The sequence below is a fragment of the Gasterosteus aculeatus genome, chromosome 7 (genome assembly GCF_964276395.1).
Source record: "Gasterosteus aculeatus chromosome 7, fGasAcu3.hap1.1, whole genome shotgun sequence".
Classification (NCBI taxonomy): domain Eukaryota; kingdom Metazoa; phylum Chordata; class Actinopteri; order Perciformes; family Gasterosteidae; genus Gasterosteus; species Gasterosteus aculeatus.
In genome coordinates this window covers 17,772,983-17,793,488 of record NC_135694.1, presented here as the reverse complement: position 1 = coordinate 17,793,488, position 20,506 = coordinate 17,772,983, and the positions used below count along the sequence as shown (strand labels likewise).

Here is a 20,506-nt window from a genome sequence, read left to right as displayed (position 1 = left end):
GATATGCACACAGCTGATAGACACATGGTTCACATGGGACATTTAAAGTTCATTGGCAGCCACGTGTTGGAACGCAGAAGAGAGTCGGCCTTATCGTCCTGCAGCCGCTGGGCGCAGCGATTAGCAGGTTATCTCCCATCCTGCACTGGAGGCTCGGCCCTGAGCTGAGACAGGAAGGAAGGCCGGGGCAGTGACTCAGTGGCTCCGGGCCACACAGCAGAGAAAAAACGCCAGCGATAGGTTCCCCCGGTCCACCGAGCCATTCTGCACGATGGAAAAACACACAGGGTCCCGCAGACATGAGCAGCATATCAAACACATCCCAAAGAATGAGGAGGGGAAGGTGGGGGCTCCAGAGAGGGGGACAGGAACGACTGTTTACTGGGGAACCCTCCCAAGCCCTCCGCGTGAGACCACTGGTTGGTTTGGCCCGCGTCTCTTTTTGTGCATCCTCTGTTCCGGGATGTGCAGCGCGCAGCACTACAAAAGCAGGTCTTGTCAGTATCGCTCGATCAGTCTCTGCTGAGCCAGCCGGGCTGCACGGTTTGCATCATGCTTTCCACATTCAAAACCGGAGGGATGATTTTCAGACATCAAAGTGAATGTGAAGCAACTGGATGATTGCTTTGAAACTACTTTCGCAAAACAAACGCCATGAAGCGGGCTTTAGGTTTTGCTGGCAGGATTTTTCAGTTCAAATAAGACAATGCAGGTTGACTCGGTTTATGCCTTAAAGACCTCAAATCTGATACTCATGCAATGCCAAAGGCCTGCAGAGCCGAGCCAGAAAGGGGTCCGGCCATTCCAGGATTCTTCTTCAATTTCTACCACCGTCCCAGGTTTAGTTTATACGCTTTCACTAGTTTACATTGTGCCAAAAGGATTGGCCGAATTTCACTTTCAGGTTATTAGGCTCAATGCTTCTGTGGAAGTATGTAATGTAAGACTTACAATGCCATGCGGTTCCTATAGAGAAAGCGCCTCTTGGTTTATGTCCCCTCTGGCTTTTCAGTCAAATTAAACGCTGCTTGTCAGGAATGCCCCCTCAGCACTCCCGCTGTTCCTTCACTCACTGAACTCTACACCCGCGCTAAATCAACACTCGCTCCGCCTCACACCTTTCTGGTGCAACTCCTTCCAATAAGTCTTGGTCCGCAATTACAAAAATCCTCTACACTCTCTGCTTTTCGGCAATATGTAGATGATTTGGGGCCGCTGTCTTGGCAAAGTCAAAATACACATTGGAATAGTCTATCAATTAGCTGGAGATGTTTGGCTCCTGTTTAATGGAACAAACAGTAACTCTCATCTGCATGCAGGATTGGACCAGTCCCATCCATTCAGAAAGAAAGAAAAGCTCATCCTCCTCGTTCCCAATGAGGATTCAATGAGGTGTGAATATTTAGCAATATTTACACACAATGTGCATTGTTACCCCGCTCAGAAGTAGTAAAACCATCATTGTAATTAGTTAAAAACTCCCCCAGCAGAATCATCAAAGGATGTTATATCCAAACTGTATGGGAGGACAAAGGGTTTCAATGACTTCTCTGCCTAAGACTGTAATGAAGTCGGGCCACTGGGAGCTGTCTGTCAGTACAGAAACCGCCAAAGATGTCAGAACGGGGGCCAGTTGCATTGTGTTCATCTTTCCTTAACGGAAGCAAATGATACACTCTTTGGATTTGTTCTGTAACTCAGACGAACATGTTACAGGATCCATCCACCGTGACCGCTTCAGCTTGTCTCAACCGCTGTGCTCCGAACGGCTTGTTGTGATGAACTGGTTGTTTACAAGTAAATGTGACTTATAAAAGGCCAACTCTGATCGAAGACAACATATTAACTTTTTTTATGTTTATGTTTTATACTTTTTTCAGCCTCAAATACTTTTTCAGAAAAAACAAAACACAATCAGAACTTCCCACACAAGGGGACATTTGTGTCAGTAAAACATCTTTGCTTTATTACTGATGCCGGTGAGTGAAAAATAACAGCATTCCTCAGGCACCGTTTAAATTACTGCTTCTGTCTTTTGTGTAAACTTTGTCTAAATGTGTGCAGTGCAGAACCCAGCCGAGGGGATTGAGGTTGATAAACAGCTTGGACTAAAAATAAATGTTTTCCTGACTTTTAGTAAATGGTGCAAGAACATTTCTCATGTGGATTTAGTGTTTGCTTGTTGTAGAGTCAAAGTCACGGAATAATTCTTCATGGCCCATACTGCTGCAGACGACAGAAGGCTGAATGTGTTCTTTATAATTACTTAAATGAGGGGGCGTCCCTTCATTATCACCACAAGAAAAAGTAAAAATGCAGATGCAGATGTTGGTATGATTCCAGTACCAGGAAAGTTTGAACAATTACTTTCAAATCAAAATGTTCCATCAACATTCCCAGGCCACGGAGATTGATTTGGCTGTAATTGTGGTGGTTAAAATGTATTTTTCAGAATGCCTCCATACTAAGAGACTTAATTATATCCTCTCCTACATGACAAGATCGAACGGAGTTTACAATTCGACACATTACTGCACTGGAACTCTCATTTCCACTTTCTGCTTTATTGAAGGATTAAGTGACATGAGTATGGTCAAATTGTCAATTCCATATAGTGCAAACATATGGCTTAGACCTTTGAGAGGCTGTGTAGATGTTACTGTTATGTAGAATGTGTATTGTATGTAGTGGAAAACCCATTGGAGTTCTACTCCTGGGATCCACATTCAAAGCGAACACATGACTTCTTGCACAAAACAATTAAATTACACTTCGGTGGTCGGTCGCGTGGCCCTTCTGACAGAGCTAAATGGGTATAATGGAAAAGCCCAGTTTATGGTTTTTTCTTTATTTCATTTCCACACACCTTAACAGCAGTTCCCGTTCACCTGATAAGAACTCTTCATTCCTAAAGGCAATCTTATTGTCTGCTTTCAACAGTAATCAATACTTCTTAATTTGCAAGGAAAAGGATTCAACTTGCCCCATGATAAAAAGGTTCAATACATATATTTAGCTAGTTAGTTAAAAAATGCTTTACCAGTAGTAAAACATTATTTAGATGTGGACATAAAAAAATTCAAACAAAAAAGGTTTCCCTTTTTTAGTCATTGGATCGTCATGAAATTAACCATTGAACAACAAATGACTGCATCTTCAAGCTCAACTAAAGCACATAACAAAGGGAAGGCTGTAAACGGCTGGAAAGAGACTTACATTTTGCTTAGTGGCAACAAAAAGCGTCAAGCGTTGCATAGCTTCATTATATTGGACAGAAGGCAGACATCTGGACGGCTGGTATCTCCAAAACTAGGCAACCCACACGAGAAGAAGGTAGACGGATGAATGGCAATACAGGTATAAAAGGAGAAAAAATGGACCTTGGATTTCGGGTTGAACTGTCCCTTTAACTTCCAATTAATCTATTCTCTAACAGCACAATCAACACTTGGGGTGGGCCTGTTATCTTTCATGTTTAACATTTAATAAACAGATCAACTCTGCTGTCAGCAGCAGATTAGATCACAGTAAAATCCTTCCTGTCTGTTAAGGGTTTGTAGAGAACAGTTAATGCTTTTAGTTCTTCTTATCTTGCCTATTACAAATTCTGAATGCTTTATCTCTCTTGTTGAGTGCCAGTAGTTTGCCACTCATAATTAGTTTTGTTTGTCTTGCAATTATTTTTTTACTGTTTCCTACGTTTACAGTTTTATATGCACATGTACTTTTATTAATTCAATTACGGATAATCAGCATTTTTAAAATGTGTACGCCAGTCAACATTAGTTGTGTTTAATGGTCTATAAATTGACTTAAACTGACTTTACTAACTAATTCTTCAATAAAAAAAATACTGTCTTTGACCATAAAGCACCAAAGAGACATGGATATACTCCATAAAACATTTTAGATGGAGAGATAACAAAATCTATCCCAAATCTCAAAAATGAATATATTTGGGATCTTTTACTAAGCATATGAGCAGAATAAGAGGAAGCTATACCTTCCATATTTACATGTGTGTGTGGAACAAACATTTATGACGTGTTTCTATTAGAAACCTATTAGAGACCTATAATTATCCAATTGTTACTCAGTCCACCGCCCTATTTCTTCCTAATAAATGTGAAAGATGCATATCAAATGAATAAATAAAATAAATGTAAAGATGAACGAAGCCAGCCACCCACTCGTTCGTCCACTACTCTCCGTTCCCATCTGCTGCAAAGCGCAGGTGCGGCTCCATCATTCGCTGCGCGTCTGGGAGGGGGAGGAGCTTAAGCAAACCGGGTCACGCCCCCTCCACTACAACGCGGTGTGTCGGCTCCGCGCCTCAGAAGGGGAAAAAAGAAAAAAGAAATCCAAAGGAGCGCACAGCCCGTCAGTCACCGTACACTGGTAGTCAAATATGATCCCGAGAGGAGCGACTTCAACACTCCGGACAACAACTCTGCCCCGAATAATTCACAGAAACTGAAATCTCAGATCGTCGCAGACGCCTTGTGCTGGTTGAATTGTTCTCTCTGGTCCATTCTGGTACACTCTCCCCCCCGTCTCTCTCTCTCTCTCTCTCTTCTACGCTGGATCTTTCGTGCCAGAAAATGTGCGTGGAGGGCGATGGATGCGAGATCGAAGGCTGCAGCAGTTCGGACGAGGTGCGCACGCTGTCGGGCAGCATGAGTCCCGCTCTGAATTCCAGCCCGGACCTTCACCCGTGCAAACCGGGGCACAAATTCCGCGCCGCGCTGCTCAGATGCCGCTCACCGGCCGCCGCCGCCGGGATACTCAGCTTTGGCAACGTCCTCAATTACATGGATAGATACACTGTGGCCGGTAAGTGACCCATACGTGACTTCTCCCTTTTATTGTGTTTATGTTCATCTCACGGGCTCCCAGCAAAACGCCGCAGAGCAGCTCCCCCCGGTCTGCGCCGGAGTGGTCGTACGTGCGCTAATTGACGGTGAGCCGGCAGAGCGGCCGGCGCACCGCGGCGCACACGGGCGGAACAATGGGAGCTCTGGCCGAGCGCAGCGCATGGAGTACCTGCTACACCCGCAAGGCTGTGTAGGTGTTTCAGTGGGTGTAGACTTGGGTGCGCTGCGATGGAATCAATCAAAATACCTTGTTACCAATCGAGAAGAATACGGGACGGTAATGTTTCTTTTCCCGGAGCTGCTACAAGAACTGCAGATCGATCAATTGACGTGCGCGTGTGTTTGTGCGTGCATGCGGGGTTATCTGTCAGATGAGTTTCGGCACTGGAAATTGAGAGAGAGCGAGGGAGAGAGAGAGAGAGAGGGGGAGAGAGAGGGAATCGGTCATTAGTTGATCTTGGTCCATCTTCATCATCTGCGTGTGTTTTGTGCGGCAGCTCGCTGTGTGACGCTGTGATGTGGTCGTCCCGCTCAAGTGTGCGCATTTCTTCAGCGTAGCCGAGATCTGCCCCATGGTTTGTTAAAACTGAACGCTGTGCACGGGTTGAAATGAAGCGTGTGTCTTGAGAGGGTGATACAATGTGAAAAGTGCATCAAATGATGGAGCTCCTCTTACATTGATTGTTACTAAACTGATTATAAACGTTTTAAAGCCAAAGTAGACCTCAGTGAGATTTTGAAGTGCAGAATGTTTTTTTCTGTTAAACATTGCAGAGAAATGCCAGACAGAATTATATTATTAGAATATTCCATTTCCTTACTCACACCAGAAAGGTATTTCATTTTAGTTGCTTATTATGATTTCTCACAAAGCAAAAAATAGTGTAACCAAAGCGAAAACATTCGGCCAGGTTAATCTTTTTTTTATCTTCATGTTATTTTTTACAAATATTTGGTGACTACAGCACTTATCAAGGCTTGCGCATCGGACTGTGGCACTGAATGGGTTAACGATATTGCTGCAACATGGAGAATGGAGGGACGCATGTACACGGGGAGGGTATTCACCTCTGTACAAAGAGATCCCCTTCTGGTTAAAGTGGAAGCCATTACATTCGTTAGTACATTCATTTTTTAAAACTTACATGACATAGTCAAATAACAGAAGTCTACGGGAAATTCAGGTATTTCTCCTTTTACCTTTTCACCCATTAACTCTAGCGAAGCATATCTGCCATCAAGATGTCCAAAATGGATAAATCAGGGTCAAAGTAATGGCGGAATTTCACTCTGTAGCCCCTGGTCGAACGAAGGAGTGGCTAATCCAAATGGAACAATGTGTACACTCTAAGTAGCCACGTGCCTGCGGCTCATTGCCCTGAGGGCTTGAAGTCCGTTCTGCATTGAGTAACGCTGCGCACCCTTGGGCACCTGAGCCATCATTACGGCAGGAACGCTCTAGCAGCTATCTACAGCCAACTATGTGTTGACGTGGGGGGTGAGGGGAGGGCGGGCTAATCCACCAGCAATCATCAAGCTCCGCTCGGCCTCAGCAGATGGATGAGAAGTCCCATCCTCATCCTCACTCGCCGATGCGTCAGACTCCCTCTGCGTTATTGCGACTTGTACTCCTGTCTCCGTGCCCCTCGTTGGGCTTTGATCAGAGGAAACCCCTCATCAAGGGGCTTGCAAAAAAAACCCTGCTCTATTCTCCTCCGTCCTCCCCAGTGTGACCCTTCCACATGTGCCCTTTACACCTCACCAGATGCACGTCAGAAACCCCCCATGCAAAGTAGTTGTCCGGTGCAGGAGGATGGCCGGCTCACCGGAGATGAGGAGAAAAGTGGGAGCAGGGTGGAGGAAGGGAGCATGGGATTGGGATTGGTGTCGGCAGGGGAGGGGGGGGGGGTTACAGCAGCCCAACTAACCCTCCTCCCTATTCCTCCTTGTCCTTGCCACCTGAACGCCGCCGGGCCGTTTTGCATTATGCATGGCCCGGCTTATGCCGCGGACTCCTCGCAGAAAGAGGACCAGCAGCCATGCACATCCAACGCAACAATTACATGTACAGCACAAACTGATCGGCCATTCTCCTCCCTTCTCTGTCCGAGCTGAGAGAGGTCTCTCCTGCTCTTGGAGCTGCATCGGAGATTTGCTGATCGTAAAAATGGGACATTAATCTTAAACCTTGTCTCTTCCTGATGGGATTTCTGAGCGATTGCTAGTGGAGTTGAGTGTCAATTTGTCAGCTTTCCATTCACACCACCTCGCGCTCCATCTCGTTAGCTCTGTGTCTTCTCCTCTTCTGTCTAATCCTTTTGCTCTTCCGCTTCCCCAGCTACCTTGTTCTCTTTCTGCAGCAGCAGGTACCTAAAACTCATAGATCTTAATGTTGATTAAGCTAGCATGGGCGCACACACACAGTAGAAAAGACTCTCCCCACCATTTCTCCAAGAAGGGCTGAATGAGAGAGGGGAGTAGTTAGGGGAGGGGCCGCCTGCTGCAGTGGCAGCCGGTCAGAGGGAAGTGGACGCAGAATGATCGAGCGATGCTGTTTTCCCCCCACGTCAAAAGGTCTTTGTACCGACGGCCGTTACTGTAGCGCGCGTGGATCACTAAAGCATTGTCACACAGACAGAGGGCGACCATTCCAGACACCGGGACTATTCTGCTCCACAACAATGAGGAGAAGATTGCACCAACCAATGCACAGACTTGGATCTTTCTGTTGATCCCCAGTGTCAGAGGCTGAAGCCACACACACACACACACGTACGTTAATGAAAATAAGTTTCTGATTATGAACCAAAAATACAACTAAAAAAAGTAAGTCTAAAAGTATCCTTACACTTGCTCTGCTTATATGTAAGTGTCAGTATAGTATTGGATTGGATATTTTATGGATTTAAATTTTTAAAACGTTTTTATAAATATGCTTTTAAATGGTAATGAAATGGATGATTTATTTTCATTATTTTATCTGATTATTGTAAATAAAGGTAATTACATGCAAAGAGTGTATGGTGATCCCCTTGTTGCAAAACCAGCAACGTCTTAAATCAATGGAATGAGAAACAAAAAAGTACGCCGTGGACGTAGGCTCAGGTGTCTCAACTAAAATCATAAAACTGATTTATGGCAGCTGACCTGTCGGACAAACAACGGCCGTTCTCGGAAAATGTGGCTCCGCCCACTCAGCTCGCTGTTGTAACGCTCGGAGTTGCCACAGATTTACTCACGACCGCCACAGACTTGCCATTGCGTGCCAGTGCCACAAGGAGGATCTCGGCCCTGCTGCCTAACTTACAATATAACAATAACAATATTCATATGTTATGGAGTTGCCCGAAGGAAAGGGATCTGTTTCAGACACACGCAAGGTCTAAATGGAGGTGTAAAAAAAGTCGGCTAAATGCAGTGATCTGGACTTCAGCCCCAGATGTTTAGCCTGAGCGGGGAATGCTCGGGTCAGAAGCCTGAGCTTTTTTTTACTGCCATCTGTGAAGCAGGCACACATGAGGAGAGTCTGGGATGTTTCAGTGTGTCCTGGTACTCACTGCTCAGTGTCTTCCAGAATAGCAATGTGCAGTCAAATTAGATTGAGATTGGACAATGCAAGAGTAGAGCGGGATGAGTCACAACGCTCCGGTTGGGCCACTAGTATTTGGCCTTTGGAAGACGCCATTAAAACCGCAGACACTTTCATTCATATTCCATTTGCTTTTTTCGAGTGCAGCTCTGAGATTTAGAAGGCCACCACGTTTAATTTAATTTGAGGTGGTTTTGGAAGCGTAAATCCCCGTGCCGGTCTCTGCGTAGACCCACAGCAGACAGTCCCAGCTACTCGACAGCTTATCATAAAGAGGGGATTAAGTGTTTCTTCAGAGAATATGAGGATATAAGAGGCAGACACTCAGCACTTAACGTTATCTGCTTCTCGGTAAGTAAGTACACCCTGATCACCCAACTCCAGTCAACCCCCTGCGCGCGCCCAGAGTCACCCCTCCTCAGCCACCGTTGGGGGCAGTTTCGGGGGTGTACCAACTGCAGCCTAATCTGTGGTGAACAGAAATGTTGGGGAGCCGCGGATTAGCTGAGTTGTCTTAGTCAAGCTGTCATTCTGGGAATACCAGAAGAAAAAAAATAAAACAGGGTCTCATCCAATTGGACAATGGCAGGACCCTCGCATGTGAACTTTTGGCATCTTGCATTAAGACACAGATGACCCGTGTGGCAATAATCCTCTTAAAGCCAGCTCCGGCGCTCTGTTAGTAAGATGTAGAAATCTATCCTGTCTGACTGGCTATGCAGATTCATTCCTGATTGCTTTGTCCACTTACTTTGGGGTTCCTCAATATTACCGTTAAGAGAAGCCTCTCTTGAGCCCTAGCATGTCCTCATCAGCAATGGCAAGGGAAATGCTGAGCTGATTTTTTTGTCACTTTTTTCATGTTTTGGCAGTCTGTTGTCACAACATTCAGCTCACTTTCTGGGTTGAACGTGCACGAGGTGAAAGAAAAGGGCACCACTTTCAGTTCCACAGAGACTCGGGGAGAAGAGAAGTGAAGACAGCATCTGTGTCTGTCAGGGACATTTAGGAATAAAGCAAATTCTACAAAAAAAGAAAAGTAGAAGAACAACATATGCTGTTTGAAGTCCCTGCAGATTCTTCTCAATGACATGGAGCGTTGGAGTGGAATACGTAAGGATGATCATACAGGAAATGCCTCCACAGTTCTAAACTGTGTGGTCCGTGATCAAATCACTTCATGGGGTCGCTGCATATTTCTTCCCATGTTTTATTCATCTGATTTGAAGCTGTTTTGAATTAGACGTTTGAAACGTCACAAGATTGCGTTGCGTTGTCTTTCGACTTCTTTCAAAATCTTTTATTTCCCGGTTGACAGCTAAATATTGACCCTATTCGACAGATGTTAAATTGAAAAATTACTGGACTTTTCCAGACGGGTTTCCCACAGATATCCCACAAATCTCTTTATGTCTATATCCTGGCGCGCCATTCCTGCTGCTGGGAGAAAACAGTCTGTGTGTTCTTTAGGCTCCGATTTAGTCGACGTCTGTAATAGTAACCGTTGGAATTAGACGAAAGTTTTGTCTTCTGCCAGACACTGTAGGCCCTTTCATGTGGCTACTCCAGATTTTACCCGCATGCAGACCTACTTCCCTCGCGGCAGCATTCGTCCCTGTGACCTCCCACGTCTACGAACGCACCGCGACGATGGCCACTGTACGCTGACTCCTCCCCTCCGCACAGCTGTTATTTATTGCATCCGACATAACTCCACCACAGCTACGAATGCCGCATCGAAAGTAGGGTATTTTACGCTGTGCTGGCCATGCTGAAGACACATGTTTTGAGACGAGAGGGCGAGGGAACGTCACACTAGCGTTCTGGAAACAGCAAGAAGTTGATTATTGTGGTCGGGGCAGATTGACCTGGCCCTCTCCCCTGCAGAGACGCGGCCCCTTGGAGGCCGCTGACCCCTCGTTAAGTCCCGTCCCTCGAATGCAGACTGGCCAATCACAGCGTGGCGACGGCCAGCTCCCAACACTTAACTTAAAAACCCTTGTCCCCGTCGGCTGCAATTTGAATCGAGTATAGTTCTCCTCGTCTCAGACATCATTCAGCCAATGGGCAGTTGTCCTTGTGTCAGACTTTGTAGAACCTCCGCCCCACATCCGTTGAGAACAAAGCCTTACCTCATGTGATCAACAAAACGCAACATCAGGCAAGACTGAGTGGCTCTGTTAACAACCAGTGCCCATTTTCTTGTCATTTTACTCCTTAACTGGTTCTTATCTTTTAACTTCCATTAGCTTGACGAGTCAAGTAGTAGCCTGATAATCACTGACCTCTCCTTTGTCATTAGAGGTATTTCTTTGGTGTTGCGTCCGCACCTACACGTTTCCTTAAGGATGAAAGTGCTGAGATAAACACAGTCGACTTAGGTCCAGTTCACGACATGTTGAAGTGACAGCAGGAAGAGTCACAAACAGAAGCAGCCGGATTCTCGCAGCCTCCAACAGACCCACCAGAAACACGCTGTCGCAATTAGCCCTCATGTCGGACAAGACGTCCCACCCTTCCTGCGCCATTATCTTAGAAGATGTTTTATCTAAAGAAAGAGCTGAAATGGGTCTCTTCAGGCAGACGGCAAGATCGCAGGAAGGAAGGAAGGCGGAGAGGTTGGGGATGCGTTGAGCAATTTGCTCTGTTTGACACACCGTCAAATAACAGATCATCTCTGCTTAGGAAATGTGATGGAAAAAATTAGCTCTCCTCACTCCCCGCATTCCGTCTCTCACGATAATCTTGATTTTTAACAGGGTGCCCCAATGTTGCTGAAATGCTCTTTGGCTTGTTTCTATTTCTGTTTCGGACAGTATGGAAGAACACTGAGAATTATTCACTGCTCAGGCTACGTTGTAAATTTCCAGTTCCCCCAGCCAGTCCAAACACATTAAGAGATATTTACAGAAACGCAAAGCGACACGAGAGAAACTTCTGTGTTTCAAAGGTCATATTCAAATGTTCCCCTGAGTCCAGTGCGGTAGCTGATACATGCGATGAACGAATGGGAGTAGAAGACAGACAGTGAATATTGATCAACAAAACAACAACTTGGAATTTGACACAACCGATGAAACCGCAATGCCCTGAGACCCACTGAAATTGGATTCTTTAATCAAACATGAACAAGTCGTTCTTGAGAGGGTTGGAATCTCTCATTCACCTGCTCACAGCATGAGATACAAACCTGCTAGCGGTGATATTAGCTCTCAGCCCCTGGAATCTTTCACAGCTGCTAGAATAATATTTAGAGTGCTTATTTACAGCAGCTCTATATTTGAAAAGAGCGGCCTGCTGAGGGAAAATGTAATCTTCCCCCTCCATTTGCATGTGATGGAGGAAATAGAGGAGCCTGGCACAGGGATTGTGTAATCTTTTATAGCCACTGATCGGACCCAGGACACGGTTGTGTGTATGTGTGTGTGCATGTTTCATCAATGCTTGTTTTATCTATTTTGTGGATCGCATTTGTGTTGTCAAAGTTAGATTAGATTGCAGTAGGTTTTTCATTACCGTGCTTGTCGTGCGTGTTACAGTGTCTGTGGGAAGAGACGGGATTAAGTGAGGACACCGACCTTTGTCAGAGGCTAAGATGCCCTGGGTCAGAGGTGGACACACACACACAAACCAATACAAAGGCGAGCACTGCCCTTAGTATTTTTCACACTTAGGATTGCATTCCTTTGAGAATGTTTCATTGGTCGTGTGTTTCCAAGACGTCAGTGCTTTCACATGGACAACTCAAACTAAATGTTGGACTTGCATTATCCCATCCGGTCTCTCACTTAAAATCAGACAAATTTTGCGCTTCACAGCTTCATGAGCAGGAAAGCAGACTTGTGTAGCTACGTTTATTTTCTGCCCGTATATAAATGGAAATGATGCATTTATATCTCAAATGAATATAGTCCATCGCAATACGAGGAAATAAAAAAAACCTTTAGCTAAATGTTTTTATTCAAGAGCACCAAAGAAAATGGCAGATTCCATTTGAGACAATAACAGGCTGAGTTTAGGTGTCTGTTTCAGCACAGCATGTGTACACCAGAATGGTTGGTTACGCCTCACTTATTACAGCGTACTATTAATTCTTTAGCACCACAAATGTTTACTGGTCCATGTGTAACTGCATAAATCTGCTGGCAGCTTGTCAACACAATACGCACAACTACTTTGATTGCATGTATTTATAAACTTTGAATATAATGCATTCTACTTTAAGCTGAATGTGTTGCTTATTGTGGTCGGAGCGACATGAAATGAGTGACTTTAGATGTTCAACGACATTTAGGAGACAAGACCGCAGTCAGTGTCCCATGTTGACATTCAGGTCTTTGATGAAAGCACACCAGTTCCTCATCCGCCTCATGTGCTTTTTCCTTATTGTAGTTAAATTACAAGATAAGCTATGACTGATAAGTGCCTAAGGCCCCTTTGTTCGCTTCCTCCAACAGCAACACTAACCCACCTAAGCAAGATGCGATCCTGTGCATCTACTAATGCATATAACCCTTGATCACAGTCTGAGAAAGGTTATGACAAGAACAGCAGAATAAAACTACAATCTGTCAGTTGGATAAAATATAACATTGACCTGACTGACTGACAATATTGTTTGTGTGTTGCAAATAGTAAGTGTGTATTTATTTATTTTTCGTGTAGCACTCATATGTATGGTTTGTCTTTGGTGTGCTTTCTCCTCCCTGGCCTCTGCACGTGCATGCCCCTTTTGTTGATGTTTTCCTTTTTTTTTCTTCCTATGATTGTGTTGTCTTCATGTGCTGTTTCCTTATTATAGTTAAATTACAAGATAAGATATGACTGATAAGTGCATAAGGCCCGGGGCTCTGTACTGTGCTGTAGGTATGTGGGGTATTTTTTAATGAAACACATGTGGAATGTGCAGGACGTCATCAAGGTAGAAAGGAGAACTCAAACTCTTGGTTGGTGGTTGCAGACTTTTTTCATAACGTAAAATGGGTTCAGGAATCAAATCATGATTTCCAGTTTGAAACGCGAGATGAGAATTGACCACTGAAGTCATCTTTGGGAAAAAATACATATTTGGGTTAAGATGCATATCTAATTAATGAGACAGTGAAAGATGAACCCCGTGGCCTAAACTAAACGGCCACCCCCGTATCACCAAATTGAGTTGGAAATGAGTTGTCATCAAATGGATGTAGGAGTGACACTTGTAGGATTGCTTTTGATTATGTGTGCGGCGGTAGAAGACGTCAACTTGACAGCGTCTCAGAATGAAAATGCTTGGGTATGTCTGATGGTGGTAGTTGTGATTAGAACAGGAGGAAGCATTTTCAATGTTGATATTTATTCATCTTCAAGGTACTATACATCTACATTCTATGTCCATTGTGTTGTATATCCTACATTTTATATAAAGTTATTTTCTGTATTGCTATTGGATATTTAATGACGCCATATTTTACCCATTTGTGAATTATCGATTTTCTACCAATTTTACACATTCTCACTCATTTTAATGAAAAAACAGAATAGAAACTAACTTTATAACTTCTTCCTAGACTTCTTCCTTCCAAAAAGATAATATGCTATTCACATCAGCCATAAAAAGCAGGTGGGCCACTATCGCTCGAGCCCGTTTTTGTGGCGCGTAAGCGCTGTGATTTTCCAGAGAAGATAGTTGCACTGAAGCCGTTTGATGCTAAATTGAGCTGAAAACACCAATCGTCGCCAATTTTCCTCTGTTTTCATCATCGCTTGAGGTCACTGCACACAGTCTCGTTTTCAAGAAACAGCTCTGCGGTCAGTTCAACAGCCTGTGGACGTCCCGCCGTTATGCTTCACAGCTCACAGAGCGAGTGGATGGAGGAATCCAATAAATTAGATGTTTTGAGAACACAGATGCATATATTTCTGTAAATAGATCTCTATGGTATCAAGTTTTTAGATCACTATATCAGTAATATTTTGCAACATGCGCCCCTATCTTTGGATAATTGAAACCTTCTTGTAATAATAAGCAGTATAAAGAGAGATAATGTAAGAATGCCTGTTTACACACTGTGCTAATTATACGGCAAGACGTTTTAATGTCTCCATTATGGATGCCCCACATCCTCATTAAATGAAAAAAAGAGTGAAGAGGAATAAAATCCCATCAAAAAAACAGTACATAACGACTTTAATCCTCTACACGGTTATGTAAAAATAATGCTGGGATTACTGACAGGATTTTTCAAAATCACATGTGCACTGGAACTCTGCAGCGGTTTTAACTACCTTGACCGAACCCTACATACCGCCGTTGGGCGGTACTTTCTTTGGTGGGTCCAAACTTAACTGCTCAATAACTAAGATAGATTGCTGTGAAGTTTTCCTCAGGGGGAGAATCCTATTAAGTTTTGGGATCCTCTGACTTTGGTTCCTCCATTAGGTCAAAGTTTTGAAATGCAGTAGCAGGTAGAATTTTATATATAACAAATTTCACGTCAGACATTCACGCTTTGAATGTACATTTGACTCTACATTTGAATGCGATTCTGTAATTAAATATTATATTATATTATATCTAAATACTAGACACTGTTCATTTTATTGGTTTAGCACCAACCTCTCAATAAAATAAAAACAGACACTGTTTAAGCGTCTCTCTGGTTAACGTGGCTCCTTTTTTAAAATTCCACAAAGAACACACTCCTCCGTGTCCACATTCAAGGTCGAGTTCAACTGCTGTTCAGTATTCCTGAGCAACGCCAGTGTGAACGAGTGCAACTCGCGGAGATCCCCTGACAGTCTAGCGCTTTCAAATGCCGTTGCTTCGCTTCACTGCATGTCTTTACAATCCTTCTAAAGCCTTATCTCACATACGAAGATGTGGAATAGCCCTGGATGTATTATTGATGGACTATAGGTTTTGTCTGCTCCCTTGATATTTCACTACGCATCCTCTCCACTACCATCAAACATTTAGCACGTACTGGCTGTGACTAATGCACCGCGGCCCTCGAGCAGAATTCAAGCTTTTGATTAGTGAAAAAAAACGATGTCGAAAAAAAGCTCCATTAATCAAAGTGGTAAGGCTGGCACACCTACAGGCCTCCAATTTGATTTTGCCCCAGTTTGGCAAATTTAGAAGATTAGTGTAAAAGCTGTCTCAAATGTCATAGAAGTTTTATTACTGAAATAACAGCATATTCATCCTCACACACTATCAGGACATCTGATTCAAATGTATTCATCCTGGTGTATTGTGCATTTTTAAGCACTTGGACTGGCTTGATTTGACAACCACACAAGAAGATGGAACGCTTAACTTTAATTAATTAATTTGCATTTGCGTGGATGTGTTGCTAAATGTGCATACGATGAAATATGATCCAGCAAGTACATTCCGAGCCAATAGTTCTGAGTGACATAATGATAATGCTGAACTGAAAGAATATATATTAGGTGTAATTTCTCACCATAACCTATTGTGCATCCTTGAGATCTAACAAACATGTTGACAAAAGCTTCTTTCTCATGAAGCATCTGCAAAATGTGCATCGTTCTTATTGTGCACGAACAACGCAGGAGCTTGCTCGTAAAAACATGGCTCCATATATGTAATATCACTACTATGTGGTCAAACACTCCACGCTGTTCCTTCAGTCAGCAAAGCTCAACACTCATGTAGATAATATTTCATTCTGGCTTCAAAACAATATATGACACATGCATTTGACCTGCTACCAACGTGAAAGCAGGACTCACTCACTCACTCACTCGCTGATTTTTATTCTTCTGCAAGGGTTTTGAAAACCCTCATGTGCAAGCAGCTCTCCACTGTTTCCCAGACGTTTGCAGCACGTTTCCTTTCTGTGTGGCAGGGAGAGGAAGTGGAATGGAAAAAGCTCCCCCCCCCGCCCACTGCGGCCACATGGCAAGGGAGGAGAGCAGTCGGTCAGGAGCCCGCCGGCCACAGTTGAGCATTTTTGCGGTCGGCTTTCCCCTCTGAGAGGCTGTGCAGCGCGGCCCGCCGCTGCACTCCGCCGCTCTCTCTGTTTGTGCCACTGTCTCTCGCGCGTTCAAATCCCCCAAATTGGTCTCGTGAACGACCAAAAAAGATGCACTTTCACCTCCCTCATTAAGCCACCCCCCCCCCCTCTTCCTCCTCCCCTCGACCCCCATCTTCCTCTCATAGACTATTTATACTGATGGGGTTCACACATGCAAAGGAATCACCCCGTTGCAGGAATGAAGGGGAAGGATCTGGCCACATCAGCAGCGCGGTTCACCGCTGCCCGTCGCACTCTAGCCAGAATGAATGACTTCCATCTATTGGCTCTCTCTCACTCTGACACAAACACACACAGTGAAACCAAGGGAAAGGGGAACAGGCGTACACACAGATATATACTATATATATATAATGTATATATAAACAGTGGAAATATATGCTTTGCAAAACAATTCCAGCCCAGACGGACCGGGTTTTAGCCACCACCTATTTCTTCGCTCCACATGACTCCTTTCCTTTCTGTGTGTCTCTCCAACACGCGTCACTGTTGAATTGGACTGCTATTCTCTCCTTCCTCTTAGCCTAGTTTCTATGTGCAGAAATAGAACCAAGGGTGGCCGGAGATCCACCAGTCTCTGTTGGGGATTTGAAATGAAATCTGTCCTCTCCAAACCGGGTTTGTTCTATGTGTGCATGTACGGCCGTATGGTGTGTGTGTGTGTGTGTGTTTGTGCTGCATGTTTTTGTGTGCGTGTTCACTTGTGGTGTATTTCTGAGTGTATGGTGGCCCCAGAGGACCAATGCTTGCATAGTGCGTCACAACACAAAGAGCTGGCCTTGCTAAAACAGCATGCTGTATCCTCATTTAAATGTTTCCCCAGGATCGGTCATTCCCAAACTGTGGGGTCGCGACCCTCCGGAGAGGTTGTAACAGCCACAACAATAAAAAACAAACAAGGGGAAACCGACACGAGGACTTGACATGCATTGTGTTTGAACCACGCAACCCGGAGCGGCTCAGGGTAGCAGCGGACTAGCGCAGCAAATATTCTGGACCTGCGTCTGATCTACATTGATTCACAAATCCTGGCCTGTAAAGTCAGTGAACTTCTGCTGGAAGCCGTATAATGGAAACAGCAGAGATTGAAAGAAAGTACTATTCTCTATAATCATACACTGCTATAAAAGCAGCATTTGTGGCGTGTTGAAGTCATGTTTTTAAGTCATTTCTTCTCAATCTACACTGCAAAGTGATCATAAAGGCAGACGTTATGAGACTGGAATAAATGACACACTGTCTTGCTCAACTCACTCCTGAAGTGTCACCCAGTTGATAATGCTGCTCTGGATTGTGCTGTTGCACGTCGCAGAACAAGTCAGTCGTGCGTGAAGGGAATCAACCCGCAGCAAATGGACCAAATGATTATTCAAAGTCAGAAAGATGAAAAAATAACAAAACCGAAGGTAAACTAAGAGCTTGGGCATTGTACTGGGTTAGTGGCCCGTGTTCTGTGAGTGCTGCTACCTTGACTGATCCAAATTCCCTCATGCTCAGATCCCCCGCTGGGTCCCCACCCCAACACTTGAGAAACTAATTTACAGTACGTGAGATGCAATCTCCTTGCAATCACAGTAGTGACCTGACATGTTTCCATTAAACGCATATAATAACCTGTGTACCTAAAGGAATGTGATCAGATACTGAGATAGAATTTAAAATAAGGGCAGTTTTTGGCAAGCTGAGCTCCTTTGTGGTTTCTTGACCTTTATCTGGTACAACATCGCCATGGCAACTGAACTGGGCGCTGCCAGCTTCCATGGGCGGCGGGCCGTGTTACTGCCTTATCAGCAATATCACTGTGTCCTTCTTTCTTAATAACACCAAAACATCCCAAAATGATCCATCAACAAAAGAAAGAAGGGTCGAGGAATTGTAAATGTAGGGGAGAAGGGAAACCAAAGGACTGAGTATCATTGCCAACATTGAGTTCGGAGATGATAGTTTTGATACGCTGCTACACAAACGCAGAGCTGCTGGCTCTCTGTAATCCCTTACAGATTACCACACTTCATTACGCAGCTCATTGCACTTGAATCTCGTAAAATAAACCCTGTTACTTTGATCACCATTACCATCCACCGCTTCACTGCTTCTTCATAATAACTTGTCATGCAGCGTTTTCATGTGCTTTTTTACTAGATCTTATCTGCTGGGGAGGACAACATCACACACTGATTCTAGCTTATCTAACAAGCACAGCTCCGCTTTTCTTTTGTTACAGCGAACAGCCTTTTTTTTCAGCTCCACCTTTATTAATTGTCTGATGATTGTGTGGTAAATGTAGGCGGGTGTGGCTCAGACAAATCAAGACTCTGTCCAGGAGGGACGCTCTACCATCTGGCGTAGGAATCCCCCTCCCAGCAGGCTGTAAATGTGTGACTGTGTGTGTGTGTGTGTGTGTGTGTGTGTGTGTAAGTGTGTTAGCCTTCTTCCAGGCTAATTAGAGTACAGCTGCAGTCGTACAGTACACTGTTAAAGCACTGTTGGCGCTGTTCGACAGACTTGACAAAGGGGAAGGGACGTTGAGTCGCTGTCGCAGCAAACTAGTCTGCCAAGGCCACGTCGTGATGGCAACCTGTACTAGATCTCTGACGTGCCTGAATATGATCAGACTGACTTGGACTTGGATATGAACTGAGATGCCTAGAAAAGGCAAATTGAGTCTTACCTGCCTGAAGGCGTTTGCAGCATAATTAACACTATTCCACTGCTGTGAGACCCGCTAACAAGAAGCACAGTTACAACACGCAAATGCAGAAGTGATGCAGCAGATCAAACTGCAGTGTTTTTTTTTTCTCTTCATTCTTTCACAGTAATTGACTGAAGGTTTGGTTTCAATGAAATTGAAAGAGAGCACCTCATCCTCACGAAGGGGGAACGAGGCGTAGAGAGTCGAGTGCAGCTCTCGTACAGGAATGCTGTGAGAATGTGGGCAGGTGGTTTTGACTCACATGACAGGAATCTGACGTATGTCTCTGCTGTCCAACCTGCACCTTTCTCTTGAATCGCAACCGCCTTTGTTAACAATTAGACAATGAAAACAGAAAACAAAAAAAATCCATTGTGTTGAGCGCATTATTGGCTTGGCGTTCTGCGAACTCATCTTACTGTCTGTCAAGCTTGAAGTTCCAAAAAGATTCCCACGGACGGGATGCTCGGGTAGTCTCTGAAGGTTACGCCGGGTCAGGCTGGTCTGCGTTGCTCGGAGGAGAGGAGCAGACAGATCAGACGCAGCCAGCTTTTTAAAATGTTAGACATGCTGCTGTTTCATTTTTATGAGCGCTGTTGCAATCCCCAAGACTCGCCTGCCAGTTTCACGGAGAACCAAGCAGCGCTGGCGAGCACATGCAGCTAGACTGCAGCCTTTTCCTTTTCTTCTCAGTTTTGAAAAATAAGCCTTTCCAAGCCGGTGGTCTTGAGAGGAGCAGAATTAATTTGAGGAGACATGTTGCTTTACTGGGTCTTAATATGGTGGTAGACGTAAAGTGGCTTTCTTCAACTCTTATTTAATCAACGTCTGATGTTCTTCTTCATCTCGATGGTCTGATGTTTACGATGTGTTAAAGTTTATGAGATTTTGTGTGCATGCTTTACATTCAGGCAACGTTGAACACACACTAGTCATAATGTTGATGGATGAACAGTTATTCAGCTCTGCAAGACGCCTACTCTGTGCTGTCTGTCAGCAAGCAGGTGCAATGCATTCATTCAATAATGGATTAAAGCCATGCACACTGCACAGTAGGAGAATTCTCATCATTCCAACTTCTGTTGGACTCCACCAACAGGTTTGACGTGACTTCAAAGGCCTCGTGGTTTCTCCCAGTGGAGTGATCTCTGCTGCGTGTTTGTGTGACTTATGAGAGCCACCACAAGTATCCACCTCACATGCTCGCTTACAGTGTAATTTGGAAAATGAAAAATCAACTGGCGCCGCTGGTCTGGGAAGTTAATGGTGGAGGTGTGTGATGGAAGTGCGCTTGTGTCTTTCTTCC

At 44.5% G+C, this 20,506-nt stretch overlaps 1 protein-coding gene across 2 annotated transcripts in view; it reads left to right on the top strand.

The window, feature by feature from the left end:
• Positions 1-4,171: 4,171 nt before the first annotated feature.
• spns2 (SPNS lysolipid transporter 2, sphingosine-1-phosphate) overlaps positions 4,172-20,506 on the top strand; it is a 54,069-nt gene continuing 37,734 nt past the window's right edge. For both annotated transcript variants that reach the window (XM_078106139.1, XM_078106140.1), the window contains exon 1: positions 4,172-4,833. In XM_078106139.1, coding sequence (XP_077962265.1) covers positions 4,602-4,833 — 232 coding nt within the window. In that variant the 5' untranslated portion in view covers positions 4,172-4,601. The remainder of the gene's footprint in view (positions 4,834-20,506) is intronic.